This window comes from Limanda limanda, chromosome 19 (genome assembly GCF_963576545.1).
Source record: "Limanda limanda chromosome 19, fLimLim1.1, whole genome shotgun sequence".
Classification (NCBI taxonomy): Eukaryota; Metazoa; Chordata; class Actinopteri; order Pleuronectiformes; family Pleuronectidae; genus Limanda; species Limanda limanda.
The window spans coordinates 9,034,843-9,050,529 of record NC_083654.1 but is presented as its reverse complement, the minus strand read 5'-3'; the positions used below and the strand labels follow the sequence as shown (position 1 = coordinate 9,050,529).

General features: G+C 39.8%; 1 protein-coding gene across 1 annotated transcript; it reads right to left on the bottom strand.

Annotated features, from left to right (window-relative positions):
- Positions 1-5,415: 5,415 nt before the first annotated feature.
- On the bottom strand, positions 5,416-9,327 carry LOC133025814 (zinc finger protein 3 homolog). The gene is made up of 6 exons (XM_061092575.1): positions 9,051-9,327; positions 8,840-8,958; positions 8,567-8,754; positions 8,252-8,418; positions 8,032-8,114; positions 5,416-6,705 (listed from the first exon to the last, which is right to left on the bottom strand). The coding sequence occupies exons 1-6, from the start codon at positions 9,305-9,307 to the stop codon at positions 5,624-5,626; spliced, it is 1,896 nt and encodes a 631-aa protein (XP_060948558.1). The 5' UTR covers positions 9,308-9,327; the 3' UTR covers positions 5,416-5,623.
- Positions 9,328-15,687: the final 6,360 nt, after the last annotated feature.

Genomic DNA, 15,687 nt, shown 5'->3' with positions numbered 1-15,687 from the left:
CCCCACAAGCATAACTAATGATCACACAGCTTATACTGCCGCTCATCAGGGCCGCAGAAACATGTCGGCTTTTTAAGTTGACTGTACTTGAAGTGTTCTCTCTGTGTAAGCATTGATGTGTTCTGCCCAAATATAGGACGGGGGTGCGTATAAATATCGGGTCGCGTCTGAGCCGTGGCGTCGTGCTGTGACTAGAGACATCGTAAGCACGTGCTTCAGCATCAGCGGTGAACTCGCTACCTAACACTCACGCACTGAAACATGACAAACTGTCAAAGTTGCACGTTGAGATATAAATCACCTTGGCTTGTGTTTTTATAACCCTCCATCTTGACTCGACTTGAAAGACCTCTCATAGCTTGGCAGAATAAACTTCCCGGAATTCACCGGTCGTCGCTGTGCTCTGCCGAAGCAGTCCACTCAATCCCGGAGGTTCAAGCAAACCACGGTATAATAATGACTCTGAATACCAGATATGGAGCTTTAACATTTGAAATTATTCCATAATGTCTGAATAATGCGTGACTAATGGCTTTCTTGCTCTTTCCGTCTTGTAGCCTTTCTCGCACCCCCTCTCCCTCCCTAGTGCTCTCAGTTTGTAATAGCCTTATTTCGCTGCTTCTTTCCCGCAGTTTGTTAGGAGATGTGTTGCTGGAAAAAAAACAACATGGGGACAACGAGGGATAAAAAGCTGCCACTTTGCCAACGGAAGATTTAATTGGGGCCCAGGAGAAAAAGATCTCTTCACGTAATTTTTTGTGTGCAAATTCTCCCTGCTCTTCAAAGAAGAGATGAGCAGCCAGTTGATGCCCAACAAGGAAACGGGATACATTACGTTGAGAAAAAAATGTAAATGGCAGGAGATGGCTTCACACATTGGGAAGATGCCGGTTGCCATGGTCTTCCATTGTCCCTCAAGATTTCATCCACAGTCAGAAGCATCTCGGAGGACATTTGAATGGAGTAAATTATTGAGCTGGTTCATTTCGATAATTTCGTCACCAAGTTCAGGCCAGTGCACAACACCAGTTTAATGCACCAGTGCAAGAAATTCTGCAATCAACTTCCTCCGATTGGTCTTAAAATCCAAAGTATATAAAAAGAAACTTTGAAAACAAACTGAACCACTGAGGAAAGAAACAAATTTCCAAAAAATAAATTAATTGAGAGGATCAGGTTGAATATTCCCCACTTGTTTTGATTTTTCCATCAGCTGGGCTGGATGGAAAGAGGCAGAAGATGAGGGACCCAGAACCAGTATTAAAGAAAATGGCAAGCAGGATAAAAAGTCACCCTGAACCACAAACTATGGAATCAAATGTTATGTATGTAAATAGAAATTAAAAGAAATGTCTGGACTTCACCACAGGCCAGTCTCTCCACGTCTGTGTTCAAAGCCGTCGTCTCACTCTCTTCTTTCCTCCTCCCTTCGTCCCTTTCTCCAAGTTCATTCAAACTATTGAGTTTCTGTCCTGGTGCAGCCGCCGACTGCCAGCCGCGCTCGGCCTCAACTCTAAAGAAACGTCCATCAAAAGTTGGGTGAACGGGAGGAGCGGCACTAAACAACAATGGTGGCAGGAGTGACCCCTTGAAAGACTGACATCACCGAGAGTAATTGCCTGTCATGTGTCGTACTGTTTCACATTTCAAATAAAAGTCCGCTCTGTCATTCATTTTGGGGGAGGCCAAGGTCGCCGCACTCGTCCTGTAAAGAGGCGGATAATTGAACGTCGCACCTTCTCTCCGGACCGCCGCGGGATGGAGTGACGGGAGTGTCAAGAAGGGAGGTCAGGAAGAGAGGCAATTGAATTTGAATACAGTTTGTGAGATGTGTTTGTTGTGGTTGGAGTGTTTACACAGTTGTTCGCGGGTTCAGGGTGACTTTTTATCCTGCTTGCCATTTTCTCTAATTCTGGTTCTGGGTCCCTCATCTTCCGCCTCTTTCCATCCAGCCCAGCTGATGGAAAAATCAAAACAAGTGGGGAATATTCAGCCTGTTCCTCTCAATTCATTTATTTTCGGAAATTCGATTCTTTCTTCAGTGGTTCAGTTTGTTTTCAGAGTTTTTTTTTTTTTATATACTTTGGATTTTCAGACCAATCGGGAGAAGGTGATTGCAGGATTTCTTGCACTGGTGCGTTAAAACTGGTGTTGTGCACCGGCCTGAACTTGGTGAGGCTTGTAGTAAAATCATAATATCAGTGTGACAACAATATTATTGAAATTAACCAGCTCAATAATTTACTCCATTTAAATGGAAAGACAGCTCCTAACATAACTGACTACACACTGACATTAAACCCATGCTTACCTACAAACCAATTAGGGTTGAGTATTGACAGATGCAGCCCACGCGAGGACGACTGTATACAAATTTTGTTAAATAAAACCATGATGTATAAAATGCAACAAAGATATTTTTCAGGTTTGATAATATCTTAAGCTATAACCCTCTCACCTGTTATCTTTAGTGTCTGAGATTGTTTGGTTTTGTTATTACACGCTGCATGTGAACTGATCCCTTGATTAAACAATTGATTTTTAGGAACCTTCAGCAACACTTATTCATCTCCACGACCCAAACATAGCAGACATGACGGTAAGAAAGGAAGTACAAAACATATTGGCCAATAGAATGTATGTATTTGAAATGCAGGGTACCTCAGATCCATACCACAACTTTGTGAATTAATATGCAGCCATAAAAGATTGTGTACTTTTCTATTCTAAAATGATATATCATACCTTTAAGCCATTTACTTAGAGCAAGCCAACTAAACATGTTATATTGAACCCAGCTCGATACCTCATGTTGCAGTGTAACTCATTGTTGAATGATGCAATCAAAAAAACTACATTCATCTCTTGCATAACATTTTATAGGTGAGGCAAAGTTTTTTCCCTTGTTCCAGTGGCTTTTTTCTTAGGTTTTTTTGTCTGACGATTGAAGTAGCTTTGCTGATTTTAAAGTAGGTTTTTCGGCGTGCACGTCTATATGGGCTGACCAATAAAAACAGCAGCGGCTTCAGTCCTGAATCCACATAGGATGCATTTAGTCAGAGCACCTCTGAGGGCTCAGGAGTGCTTCTGCACTGAAATCAATACCCGACTGAAGAAGTTACTGTGCGAGTATGAGCTGAAAGAAAACGGACTGGAAAGATGCTTTTTCCTCCCCAGCGTTACTCATATGGAGTTCAACTGATACATGAGGTTTTGTGTTGACGGCTGATTTTAAATAACATCATATCTGCTTCATCAGACATGTTTGTGACAGATTACTGAAAATTTGCCTCTAAACTTGTGTATTATTAACTTAATTTTATCCATCATTGAAGCTCAGCAGAATCTTAATTTGAAACAGATTAAAATCAAATATTCTTATACATATACAGTATACTGTATGAGCAAGCAGTAACTGTTTCATATAGTGTCTGTATTGGGGAATCTATTGATTCGTTGTGGTTTTATTTTTTGAAATGTTAGAATTTTGACATCTGCCATTTGGCCACATTTACACCTGGTATTAAGAAAAGTGCATTGAAATGAAGGGAAATAAATTCACACACAATGCCCTGTAATCTGGAATGTGATCGGATCAGAAGGATCACATGTGGAGTTTGCCTGACGTGCATTGTGATCAGATCTCAACACAGGAGGAGTTCCTAAAGCGTGACTATAATCTTGGGAACAAATTCTGGTCACTGGGTTCCGCCTCCTCCTGCTTCCCTGAGCCGCTCGGCAAACAAGTCTTCCCATGTGGGCAGAATCAAGTCAAATGGCTGTGGTTCCATGCACACATTCGTTCACTCTGATTCAAATGTCTGGTGTTAAAATGTGGTGATACTTGGGCTGGGCAAAAATGCATTTAAACCGATATTTATAATTTATAATTAATCTTAATCTTGCTCATGTCAGTTAATCCGGTTAATACTTTCCCCCAATGTGTGCATTCGTTTTGCAGCCTTGGCCCAGGAACCTTGTACCGTGTTGCATTACCCTGCCTCATGTAAAACCGTTCTTTAATCGTAATCAAAGTACATTTAAAAAATAATATATAATTAAAAAAAATCCGTCAGTCAGTTTTTATCTCCATCTTGTTGTGATGACACTCATCTCAATTTGAAGTTGATCCGATGAAAACCCTGGTACAAGTGCATCAAACAAAAAATGTGGAATACGGCCAAAATGGCCACTAAATGCAAAATAGCAGGCTTCCTGTTGTGTTTTTCCAATTGCCCCTAGAGACTTTTTTGTTTGTCTGGTCATGATACACCTGTGTATTGATTTTTGTGAAGATTGGTCAATGGGGACACATTCCGGGGGTCTCAGGGGGCACCGTTGAGCCATTTTGCGACGCCCATTGAAAATTTCGTCAGAATACGTAAATTTTCACCACTTTCTAACTTTCTGCAAATTTTGGTAAGAAATTGAGCATGTTAAAGCCCTCAAAAAGCCAATTCATTTGCCTGAATAATAATAATTATAATTATAACCAGGGTCATCCAGAGTCATCCAGGGTCATCCAGAGTTATCCGGAGTCATCCAGAGTCATCCAGGGTCATCAAGAGTCATCCAGGGTCATCCAGGGTCACCCAGAGTCATCCAGGGTCATCCAGGGTCATCCAGGGTCATCCAGAGTCATCCAGGGTCATCCAGGGTCATCCAGAGTCATCCAGGGTCATCCAGAGTCATCCAGGGTCAAAAAAACGAACTCACTCAGTCGTGTCTGAAAATGACTTTAGATCCAAATCAAAGGTTGGAGGTTAGGAGTAACAATACAGACGAGAAGATCTGGATCCAGTCAGACAGTAAACTGTGACTGTGACAACGTTTTGAAGTTTCAGTAAAACAGAAAAGTTTTGTTTCTTAAAAGTTCACCGTGACGGAAGAAACAAGTTAAATCAAGCATTTTAATTATCAGAGTGGACTGGATGTTTGTTTTATGTTTATAATTCACTGAAATCATCTTGAAAATATTCCAGAGTATGTCAGATATTCTGACCTGAAATTGCCCAGATCCGACTTCACGTCAAACGTAAACAAACATGTCTGACTTTGAGAAGCTGATTAATTTGTGTCGTAATGAGACAATTCAACTGGAGCCAGTGCAGCCTCCGTTCGTACAGAAACAAAGAGGAGGAGGGCGACAACGCCATCATCTTTTTTTAGACTTTTATTCTTGGAAACACATTCAATACATAAAAGAGAACACACACTGTCATTGAATCTCACGAACCAAGAAACCATTGTTTTAAACAAACACATTGAATCATATGAATTATTTAAAAAACACACATTCATACTGTGCAAGGAACACACTTTAACCTTAAAATGACATGAAGGACATAATGAGAAACAGATAAATTATGTAAAAATAAGTAGAAACAAGATATATAAACACAAATCTTTCGTGTTATTCAATGAGTTATATTTTCTAGGGACAGAACAACTGTTAATATTCTATTTAAAACAGTGAACTATGAATATGTATAATATGAATATCTGCTGATAAATCCGAATAAATATTTTGTTGCAAAGGTTGCAACTGAGTCACTTCTCTCCTTTATGAATCCTCATGTCTCATACAATAGGACTGAAGCTTTAATCTTTTACCACACTCAGATCAACTAAACTGTTTCTCTCCTATATGAATCGTCACATGTTTATTTAGATCTCCCCTATGGCTAAATCTTTTACCAAACTCAGAGCACCTAAACGGTTTGTCACCTGAATGAATCGTCACATGTTTATTTAGACTGCCCCTATGGCTAAATCTTTTACCACACTCAGAGCAACTAAACGGTTTCTCGCCTGTATGAATCCTCATATGTGTATTTAGATTGCCCCTTTCGTTAAATCTTTGACCACACTCAGAGCAACTAAACGGCTTCTCCCCTGTATGAATCGTCACATGTCTATTTCGAGTGCCCCTTTGGTTAAATCTTTCCCCACACTCAGAGCAACTAAACGGTTTTTCTCCCGTATGAATCCTCATATGTGTTTTTAGATTGCCCCTTTCGGTAAATCTTTCACCACACTCAGAGCAACTAAACGGCTTCTCCCCTGTATGAATCGTCACATGTTTATTTAGATTGCCCCTTTGGTTAAATCTTTCACCACACTCAGAGCAACTAAACGGTTTCTCTCCCGTATGAATCCTCATATGTGTATTTAGATTGCCCCTTTCGGTAAATCTTTTACCACACTCAGTGCAACTAAACGATTTTTTTTCTGTCTTACATCCCATATCACTTAGAGGCTGTTTGTTATTTCTTGTATTCAAACCTGTCTGAGGTTCCCTGGTCTCCATCCAATCATCCTCACTGTCTTCAGTCTGAGAAGAGTCATCAGTCTTGTCTTCAGGACCTGGTTGTAAACGTCCATCAGGACCTGAGTTCCTGGCTGGTTCTGGTCCTCCACAGTCTGCTCTGTTCTCCTTCGTCTCACTCAGATGAAGCTCTGACGATTTAAGTTTCTCTTCATCTTCTTCACTCTTCACAGCGACAGGAGTAAATGTGAACTTGATATCAGCCTCCTCCAGTCCTTGAAGTTGCTGTCCATCCTGATTGGTCCACGGTTCCTCCTGTTCCTCTTTAATATGGGGGGGCTCTGGGTCCTTCTTGTCGACAAGGGGGCTCCACTGCTGCTCCTCAGGGGGAACCTCTTCTTTAATCACCATCAGTTGCTGGATGTCTGCAGGACACACTGAAACACAATAACACACGTTAATCATTTTAGAGTTTCCTGAAGTGTTTTGAAAAACTTGTGTTGTGTCGTTTAATGTCGACTGTTGTGATTTTTGGACGATCACATTCAAGGTGCAGAGATGTTGAGGTTGTTTACAGTTGGTGTTACGACGCAGCTCGTAAAGGAAGCAGCATTAAACAAAGGGTTTCTGGTAAAACGTTTTTCATTTTGAGGCCAAATAAACCAAGTAGGTCACTAACAGAGGAGAACAGGGCGAGGGGAAGTTAGTTAGTTGGTTAAGCTGCTTTCAGACCTGTGGATAAATTCATATATAACGTTATTGAACAATTATTCGAATATTCATGACCCCCCCATGTTTTTTCCCCTACCAATCACCCCCTCACGCATTAAGGTCAAACACGCACACAACAGGACTGATATTTCTCAAAAATAGCTTTATTAAGGAAATACGCCATTTTTTAGTCAAGTTTAACTTTTCACAGGGCATTATGCCATCCGACGGATTTTAACAGGCAGCGGTTGCAACGCATCACTGCCTGGCTATAGCATAGACCTTCGAAAAATGAATAAATCCTAATAACATTGGAAAAGAATTTTAAAAAGAAATTATAAAGCACATTTCATATGTAGTTTGAAGGTGGTGTACAGGGACGTTAAGAAACAAAAATCAAAAGAGAGGATTTGCAAAAAGAAGGATAAAAGAGGTAGAGAAGAAATAAAAATGATTACTTGCATAAAAATGTAAAAGGTTGGAGTTATGTTAAAGATAAAAACAGATAAAAATATGCAAGATATTTTAATAAAATGAATTACAATTGTAAATAAAAATGTGGAATATGGCCAAAATGGCCACTAAATGCAAAATAGCAGGCTTCCTGTTGTGTTATTCCAATTGCACTTCAAGACTTTTTTGTTTGTCTGGTCATGATACACCTGTGTATTGATTTTTGTGAAGATCGGTCAATGTGAACAAGTTCCAGGGGTCTCAGGGGGCACCGTTGAGCCATTTTGCCACGCCCATTGAAAATTCCTTCAGAATACGTACATTTTCACCACTTTCTAACTTTCTGCAAATTTTGGTAAGAATTTGAGCATGTTAAAGCCCTCAAAAAGCCATTTAATTTGCCTGAATAATAATAATCCTTACAATTTCAATAGGGTCTCACCTGACCTTTGATGTCAGTGCTCGGGCCCTAATAATAACTAGTATGGTGATTATCAAATAAATACCATTAAGACACCAATTTTTGCTTTACTTCATAATGATAATATGAAACAAGTTCAAAAAGTTCACAGCTCACATTTAATCTCCTCTACACTTACCTGGGGTGTTAATTTGTGCAGGATGTTCTACAAGGTTGGTCACACCAAATAACTCCAGCTGTTCAAAATTTGTTTCAGTTCTACTGCAAAAGATTAAGAAGAAAGACATGTCAGTAAACTAAATTAAGTACAAACGGTTTAATTATTTGTGCTTGGCACAGTTTTTAAATTCAACCTAAATCATATTGCATTTAAGCTGGAAATAGCTGTGGGGTCTTACAAGTCTACGTTGCTGGGCAGGATGAAAGAGTCCCACCACTCAATGTTGGGCACCTCCTTTTCTCCGATCTCCTTCCTGGGTGCAATCAGGGCAAGCTTGGTGGACGCCTGGATTCCTGTCTTCTTTGCTGCCTGGGCAATCTCATTCTGCAACCTTTCTAACTGGGCCTGGTTGAGGTACATATCAGCACAGGAGGGTCAAAAGTCAAGTTGGGTGAACCATAACTGCAAAGTCCTCTAGTCATAATAGGCTGAGCAGACAACTGCTGACAATGAAAATATTAGAGAATTAAAAACAAACTCAAAAAAACCAAACCCTAGTTCTAATTCTCTGAGCAATCTTCTCGAAGCGCCCCTGGTCATGGAACTTGAAGCCCCTGCGAGGGCGTTGAGCTGGTGTTATAAAAACACGTTGGTCAAAGTAGGACGTGGACTCAATGTCTTCACCAGGCTTCTCCTTCAGCTGCTGACGGAACTGCTCTCTCTTCACAGCTCGAATGTTAGCTGAACATTGAGAGGGGAATTTATTAAGAAACATCCAAACAAGAAATTAAGACTGTTGGTGTCTTATTAGCTTCTGTATTCGTACCTTTTAGTGAGGGCATGCGATGTGTGAGTTCAACCTCTTTGCCACTTGCATCCACAGTTCTTCCCAAATCATCCAGGATAAGAGGTGTTGGCTTATTCACCTGCTTGACTTCCACTTTCCTACAGGAAAAACTGTCCGTTTTCACTCTGCCACATCAAGGTAAAGTACTAAAATGTCGCACCCCCCCGACCCCTCTTTAGATTCTACTTACGGTGGAGCAATTCCCATGGCGTGTAGATTAGCTAGTGCCACTAGGTTGTGAGGCCCAGTGTTTCCCAATGCTCCGAGGATACCAGGTTTCAGGGCTACCTGGGACTGGATGCGTGCCTGGAGCTCAGCAGCCTTGCGGGCCTTCTCGATAGCATCATTCATAAAGCTGGCAGCCTGGGAGGGGGCAATGGATGAGGCACCACCACCACCTGCAGCAGCATTGCTGCTGAGAAGCCGTGATACTGTGGAGGCTTCCATTTGTGGTGTAGCAAGGGTAAACATCTAAAATCAGGGAGAAACAAATTTTGGTAAGAAGTTGAGCATGGTAAAGCCCTCAAAAAGCCAATTAATTTGCCTGAATAATAATAATAATAATAATAACTAAAATTTCTAGGGCTGCTCCTGGGCGGGCCCGAACACATGCATTTTGAAGCGTTGCGTGCGTTTTGCCTGAAAAAAAAAAAAAATGACTGAGGAAATATTGACACATAGAGCTGTGCAGGCTTGGACTCTGATCATGAGACAGAAGTTTGGTGTTGATAGGACAATGCACAGTGGAGTTATGCCAACATCGTCTCCTTTGGCAAAGGATGAACCTTCACCGCACCTCAATGTTTACACGGTTTGAGGAAATGTCCCAATTCTGAGAGAGAGAGAGAGAAGTCACCTTTGTAAGACAAATATTCCTTTGATATTTGACCGGCTCGGCATCAAAGGATTCATGGTCGATGTATGTACAGAACATTGTGTTTTAATGGCCACAACATCATGTTTTCATGGCATGTAATCAAACTTTGACGCCACGCCACGGTCCCACCGTGTGACGAAAAAAAAATCCCTCAGTCAGTTTTTATCTCCATCTTGTTGTGATGACACTCATCTCAATTTGAAGTAGATCCGATGAAAGCCCTGGTACAAGTACATCAAAGTAAAAATGTGGAATATGGCCAAAATGGCCACTAAATGCAAGTTAGCAGGCTTCCTGTTGTGTTTTTCCAATTGCACCTAAAGACTTTTTTGTTTGTCTGGTCATGATACACCTGTATATCGATTTTTGTGAAGACCGGTCAATGTGAACACGTTCCAGGGGTCTCGGGGGGCACCGTTGAGCCATTTTGCGACGCCCATTGAAAATTCCTTCAGAATACGTACATTTCCACCACTTTCTAACTTTCTGCAAATTTTGGTAAGAAGTTGAGCATGGTAAAGCCCTCAAAAAGCCAATTCATTTGCCTGAATAATAATAATCCTTACAATTTCAATAGGGTCTCACCTGACACCTTTGATGTCACTGCTCGGGCCCTAATAATAATGATACACAACATTGGTCAAAAGTGACCCAGCTCAGTTTTTATTTTTCTATATCTTTGCAGTGAATCAATTTCAACTATCAACATTTCATGTATTCCCCAATTAACTTGTTTTCGATCACCATAAATCCTATTTCAATTTTTCCTTTGTTCCTTTTCGTATAAAAAATGATATTGTATCACTACCCTTCTAATGCGCAACATGGGTCAAAAATTACCCGATCTAGGAAGACTGGCACTGCAGGAGTGGAGTTGTTTGTTTGCTGCTCAGCATCAAATGATTCATGGTCCATATATATAATGCGTTACAGAACATCGTGTTTTAATGTCATGTAATCAAACTTTGACGCCACGCCACAGTCACACCGTGTGACGACAAAAAAACCTGTCAGTCAGTTTTTATCTCCGTCTTGTTGTGATGACACTCATCTTAATTTGAAGTTGATCCGATGAAAACCCTGGTACAAGTACATCAAAGTAAAAATGTGGAATATGGCCAAAATGGCCACTAAATGCAAAATAGCAGGCTTCCTGTTGTGTTTTTCCAATTGCACCTAGAGACTTTTTTGTTTGTCTGGTCATGATACACCTGTGTATTGATTTTTGTGAAGATCGTGTCGTGTATTCACTAGAGTTAATGACTTTAGCATGTGCTTAAATACAATGACAGGCTGATATATATGATGCTTATCTTTGTGACTCTCAGTCATTCCCAGAGAATCCTCCAGATCTTTATTCAAGGAGGTCTGTCCCTCTTTGGAAAGACCTTTTACCTAGGGAATGACCTCTGACCAGAAAAGGGACGGTCCTTGACCAATGCATTTTCATCTTCATGTGCAAAACAACCCCTTATTTAGGCTGAAGCCCTGTTGTGTGATGTCATGTTATCTCTAGGTTTGGGGTCCCACCTCCCACCTATAAAACATCTTGCCCTGCAGGGGCAAGACAGACTTTCACTATTGGCTTGTGATGTCTCCGGGTATACCATGGTATCCGTCTGACCTGTGAAACTTCTGTGTAATAAACTCATGTTATACTGCAAGTTCTGGGTCCGCGGTTTCCTTTCCTTCATCATCAACTTCTACAACCACATCAACCTCTCGGCTGACCAGAATATACTTCAATCTTGGCGTCGCTCACCGAGACCGGTTGTGACCTGGGGCACTCCAACAGCTTCAAAACGGTGAGCATTCTCATTTTGTCTGAACGCTAGTGGGTTCATTGGGGCTGTTGTCTGTGTGTCTGTTGTCTAGTCACACCGCTAAAGAACCTGTTTATAGGGGGCTGTTGTTTGATGTGAAGTGAAACTCCGTGCTAAATTTTGATCTTATTTGCGAAGTGCACATCGCCAATAAGAGGGGGGGAAGTACTGAAAGTACAGAAAAGAGTAACAGTACTGAAAGTACAGAAAAGAGTAACAGTACTGAAAGTACAGAAAAGAGTAACAGTACTGAAAGTACAGAAAAGAGTAAAAGTACTGAAAGTACAGCAAAGAGTAAATGTACTGAAAGTACAGGACAAAGGAATTGATCAATAAGCCGCAGAATCTGGATAGTCAAGCCCTCAGAGGAGGAGCAGTAGAATGGGCCTGAGAAAACCAAGTTTTTAAGGTGGCATAAATTTACTACACTCTAAGTGAAAATGCGGCAGATAGCATGCTTGTGTGACTGGAGCGCTTTGGCTGTGAAGATGTGTGTGTGCGTCTGTGTACAGGGGGCCATCCCAGATGTGTATGTGTGTGACAGGAATGGCTCTCTCCCTCTGTCTCTTTCAAACAGTAGTTTGTGTGTGTGTGCGTGTGTGAGAAGATTATGTTCATTACTATGTTCGAGCTGTGTGAGACAAAAAATGCAGCAGGGGCATGATGTGTGACTGTGATATGAACAAGTTGTTTTTTGGGAGTTTGGAAGATTGTGTTTGTTTGTTTTTTGTCAAAGCTGCAGTGTTGTTTTTGGATGTGTGTGTGTGTATTTTGTTGTTTTCTGGCCAGAATTGAAACAACATGATTGATGAAAATATATGAGAGGACTATAAAAACATGAGCCTCGTAATAACACAATGAACCTCTTTTAAGGGGACTTATGAACTATGAACCTCCCTTATAAGAGGGCGTAATGAAACAATGAGCCTTCTTAAGAGGACTTAATAAATATAACCATTCATTCCCTCCACTGGTTCCCACTTTCTCCATGTGCTGGTGTGTGTGTATGATGAATGTGGACACTGCTGTGTGAGAAAAGAAAAATGCAGTAGGAGCTGGTCTGTTTGGTCTAAATTAACAAAAGGTCTTATGATTGATTAAATATATATATGTTGTGGTTACGAACGGGAAATTTGATGACTTGTAGGGACGGATGTTTTGTTCTCTGTGTTGAATGGAACGGTTGGCCTCATTTGGGGGACGTAGTGCATGGGTCAGTCTGCCCCCACCTTTTTGGTGTGTCTATGTGTCTCTCGTGTGTGAACTTCCCTCTGCATCGCTCCTGTTTGGAGCAAGGAGGGGAGTTTGGAAACGTGAGGGGGGATTTTTACTGTGATAACAATCTCTTGTGGGTCACAGCGACAGACTCACATATTTTAAAGAACTCTCTCTCTCTTTTTCTCTCTAGTGTAATAAGAAATAGATAAAATAAAGTGTGGGGTGAGAGTTTTAGGAACTCCTTTAACAAATAATGGGAATTACACTTATGCCCTTTGCAGGAGAGATCTAAATAGACTCTCAAAACAGAGGAGAGAGAGCTGTTTAAAATATTAAAGGAACTTTGACTGTTGAACAAGTCGGGGTTTAAATTAGGAAAACAACATTGTTGGCTAATTTGAAAAAATCACTGAAAGAGACCTCTCCAAAGTTCCCCTGGGACAAAAGCATCTGTTCAGAGAGGGGGGAATGTGCATCCCAGAGGAGTGTAGTAAATCCTCTGAAACTTTAGTGCAGTGACATGAGGAGAGATCTTTGAGGTCTCACCTCTGTAAATTACACCCTTCTGTGAGACACAGAAAAAAGTCACAAGATTTTAAGAAAACAAATCTTTTAATAGTTTAAACTAAAAACTATAATTTGTTTGTTTGTTTCTTTATGATAAAGCGAGACTGTGCAGACAGTATAAGGAAATAAAATTGCTTGTTTAAACCAGCTAGATTGGATATGGCTGTAGTTCTATAAAAATCTTTTACCGCTTGAACTCTTTATTTCATTTGGTTTTCATTAACTTCATCAATACTTAGTTATGGGTTCACTTTGGGAACACATTGGGTTTAATTTGACATTTTTGGACTTTAAATAATGGAATTTGTTTGCATTGACTAGACAATGCAAATGTGCTGATTTCAAGACTGTTATAAAGCTACATTAAGGGTTGGTATAAAGTAAAAATAACATATCTGTTTTTCCTCACTGGGAATGACATGTGTACAGACAGAGGATCAAACAGTTAAATTGGTTTATGAAAGGACTGTTGAGTTTTGAATACAGCCGTGAATAAATAATAAAATATTGAGAACTTAAAGATATTATTAGAATGAAATAAACCAAATTTTACATTGATGATGCATGGTATAAAATTATGACTGGTATTTGAAGAAGAAAAAACATCTGTTGAACTGAGTGCTGGCAGATAACTTGTGCAAGTGTGATGTTCACATTTTAATAATGGCCCAGAGCAAGTTCAGCAGCAAAAACAGCGACACTAGCCAGCCACTCTTTGTCTCAAACTTTCTCTGATAATAAAAGTTAACGCATGGGATGAAACATGTTTAGAAAGGATGTTGGCTAAAATTTTTACAACATTGGTTAACAAAGGCATAACTGTGTCTACAACAACAGCAGTTTGTTTTCTCCAACAGTATTAGAGTTGATGCATCTTTGATACATGTGACTTGATGTATAGAAAAATTTACTGAGTATGGTTGAGACTTATGTCAAAATTGAGGGGTCGATTTCATGATCTGTATCCACATGCCTATGTAAACTGTCCAAAAGGTTTATGACTGGGACTGGTGTGGTGGTCTGAACTTTGCATGACCTGAAAGCTGCTGGATTTTTTGCTTGTTCTCCCTCCAAAGAACTGAATGGATTATTGGATAGGGGGTGTTACATTATTTTGATGTTACATTATTTTGATGATGATTATATTACTAAGTTTCTTATTTTGCTCCTTACAACAGCGTTTTGGAGATTGATTGAAGACTTATGGTAACTAATGCTTAAAATGAAGAATTTCTTTACATAAGTAAATAAAAAAATAAGATTTGGAAAATGGAACTGATCTAAATAGTCCTAATATGGACTGCATGGGAAGGACCTAATACGACACTAAGACTGATAATCATATTGAATCACCTATGATGCTGTTGAAAGGACCTGATGGTTTCATAAAGATACTTAATCATTGTCTGTTTCTTTTCCCTTATGATGAGTGGGAATTGAGGTGGACAGATGAGAAGACAACTGGCTGGTGCAACACGGCCTGAGGCTTGCTGACATGCTGATCAAGGGGGGTACAGTTGACACACAAACTCTTTAGCAAAGACCTGCATTTACATATTTGTATGTGTTCTCACTTATAGTTATTATTATTATACACATTTTAACCTGCTTTCATTTGTGAGCTATTATAAGGATATTAATAGAGCACATCATTTGTTTACATACACATGCAATACTAAATGCTTTAGCTACTCAAAACGAAAAAATAAAATATAAGGTTTGGCAACAGACTGACCAGTTAATGCATTTAATTAATTAATGGAATAGGATTGTTTGGTCTAAACTCAGCTTAGAGTTGCAAATGTGAGTTCCATTGTTTGCGCGTGGTTTATTCTGATCTGAGCTGTGTTGGAGATTCGATATTGTGGCTGTTTGATGATTTTAGATAAATATTGGGTGAATGTCTTGCTGCAACCAGGAGCACATTTGGTGACAGTCAGTCACTTGTGGGAGTGCGTGATCTTATTGTCAAACATTATAAGCGGATTTTAAGTTCTGATATAACATTAATAAGCTTTTGATTCCTTTAGAGTTGGGAAGTCAATTTCATTTTTATCAGTTGTGGTGAATAAGTGGTTTTGCTACATGAATGAATGGATTTGTTGGTTGATTTGTTGATTTATTGATTGAAAACAACAAAGGGGGGAGGAGTAATCTACATAGCTTTAAGTAGCTTTAAATCTTAGCAATAACATTTTTAATTTACAATAAGGGAACAAAAGGAAGCTGCTACTATGGGGAAAAAGGACACTAAAAGTCCAAAAGTAATTACTCCTGTTGATGTAGTACAGAAAAATAATCCTTTAGTTAAAGGCATTGCAAAAATATCTGAAAAATGGAAT

What these genes read in the sequence shown, in the direction of transcription:
- LOC133025814 (XM_061092575.1), bottom strand. Translation starts at nt 9,307, where the DNA reads ATGGAAGCCTCCACAGTATCACGGCTTCTCAGCAGCAATGCTGCTGCA. An exon ending in GCCATGGGAATTGCTCCACC is followed by an intron (nt 8,959 to 9,050) that starts GTAAGTAGAATC and finishes TTTTTCCTGTAG; the next exon opens with GAAAGTGGAAGTCAAGCAGG. An exon ending in TCGCATGCCCTCACTAAAAG is followed by an intron (nt 8,755 to 8,839) that starts GTACGAATACAG and finishes CTCAATGTTCAG; the next exon opens with CTAACATTCGAGCTGTGAAG.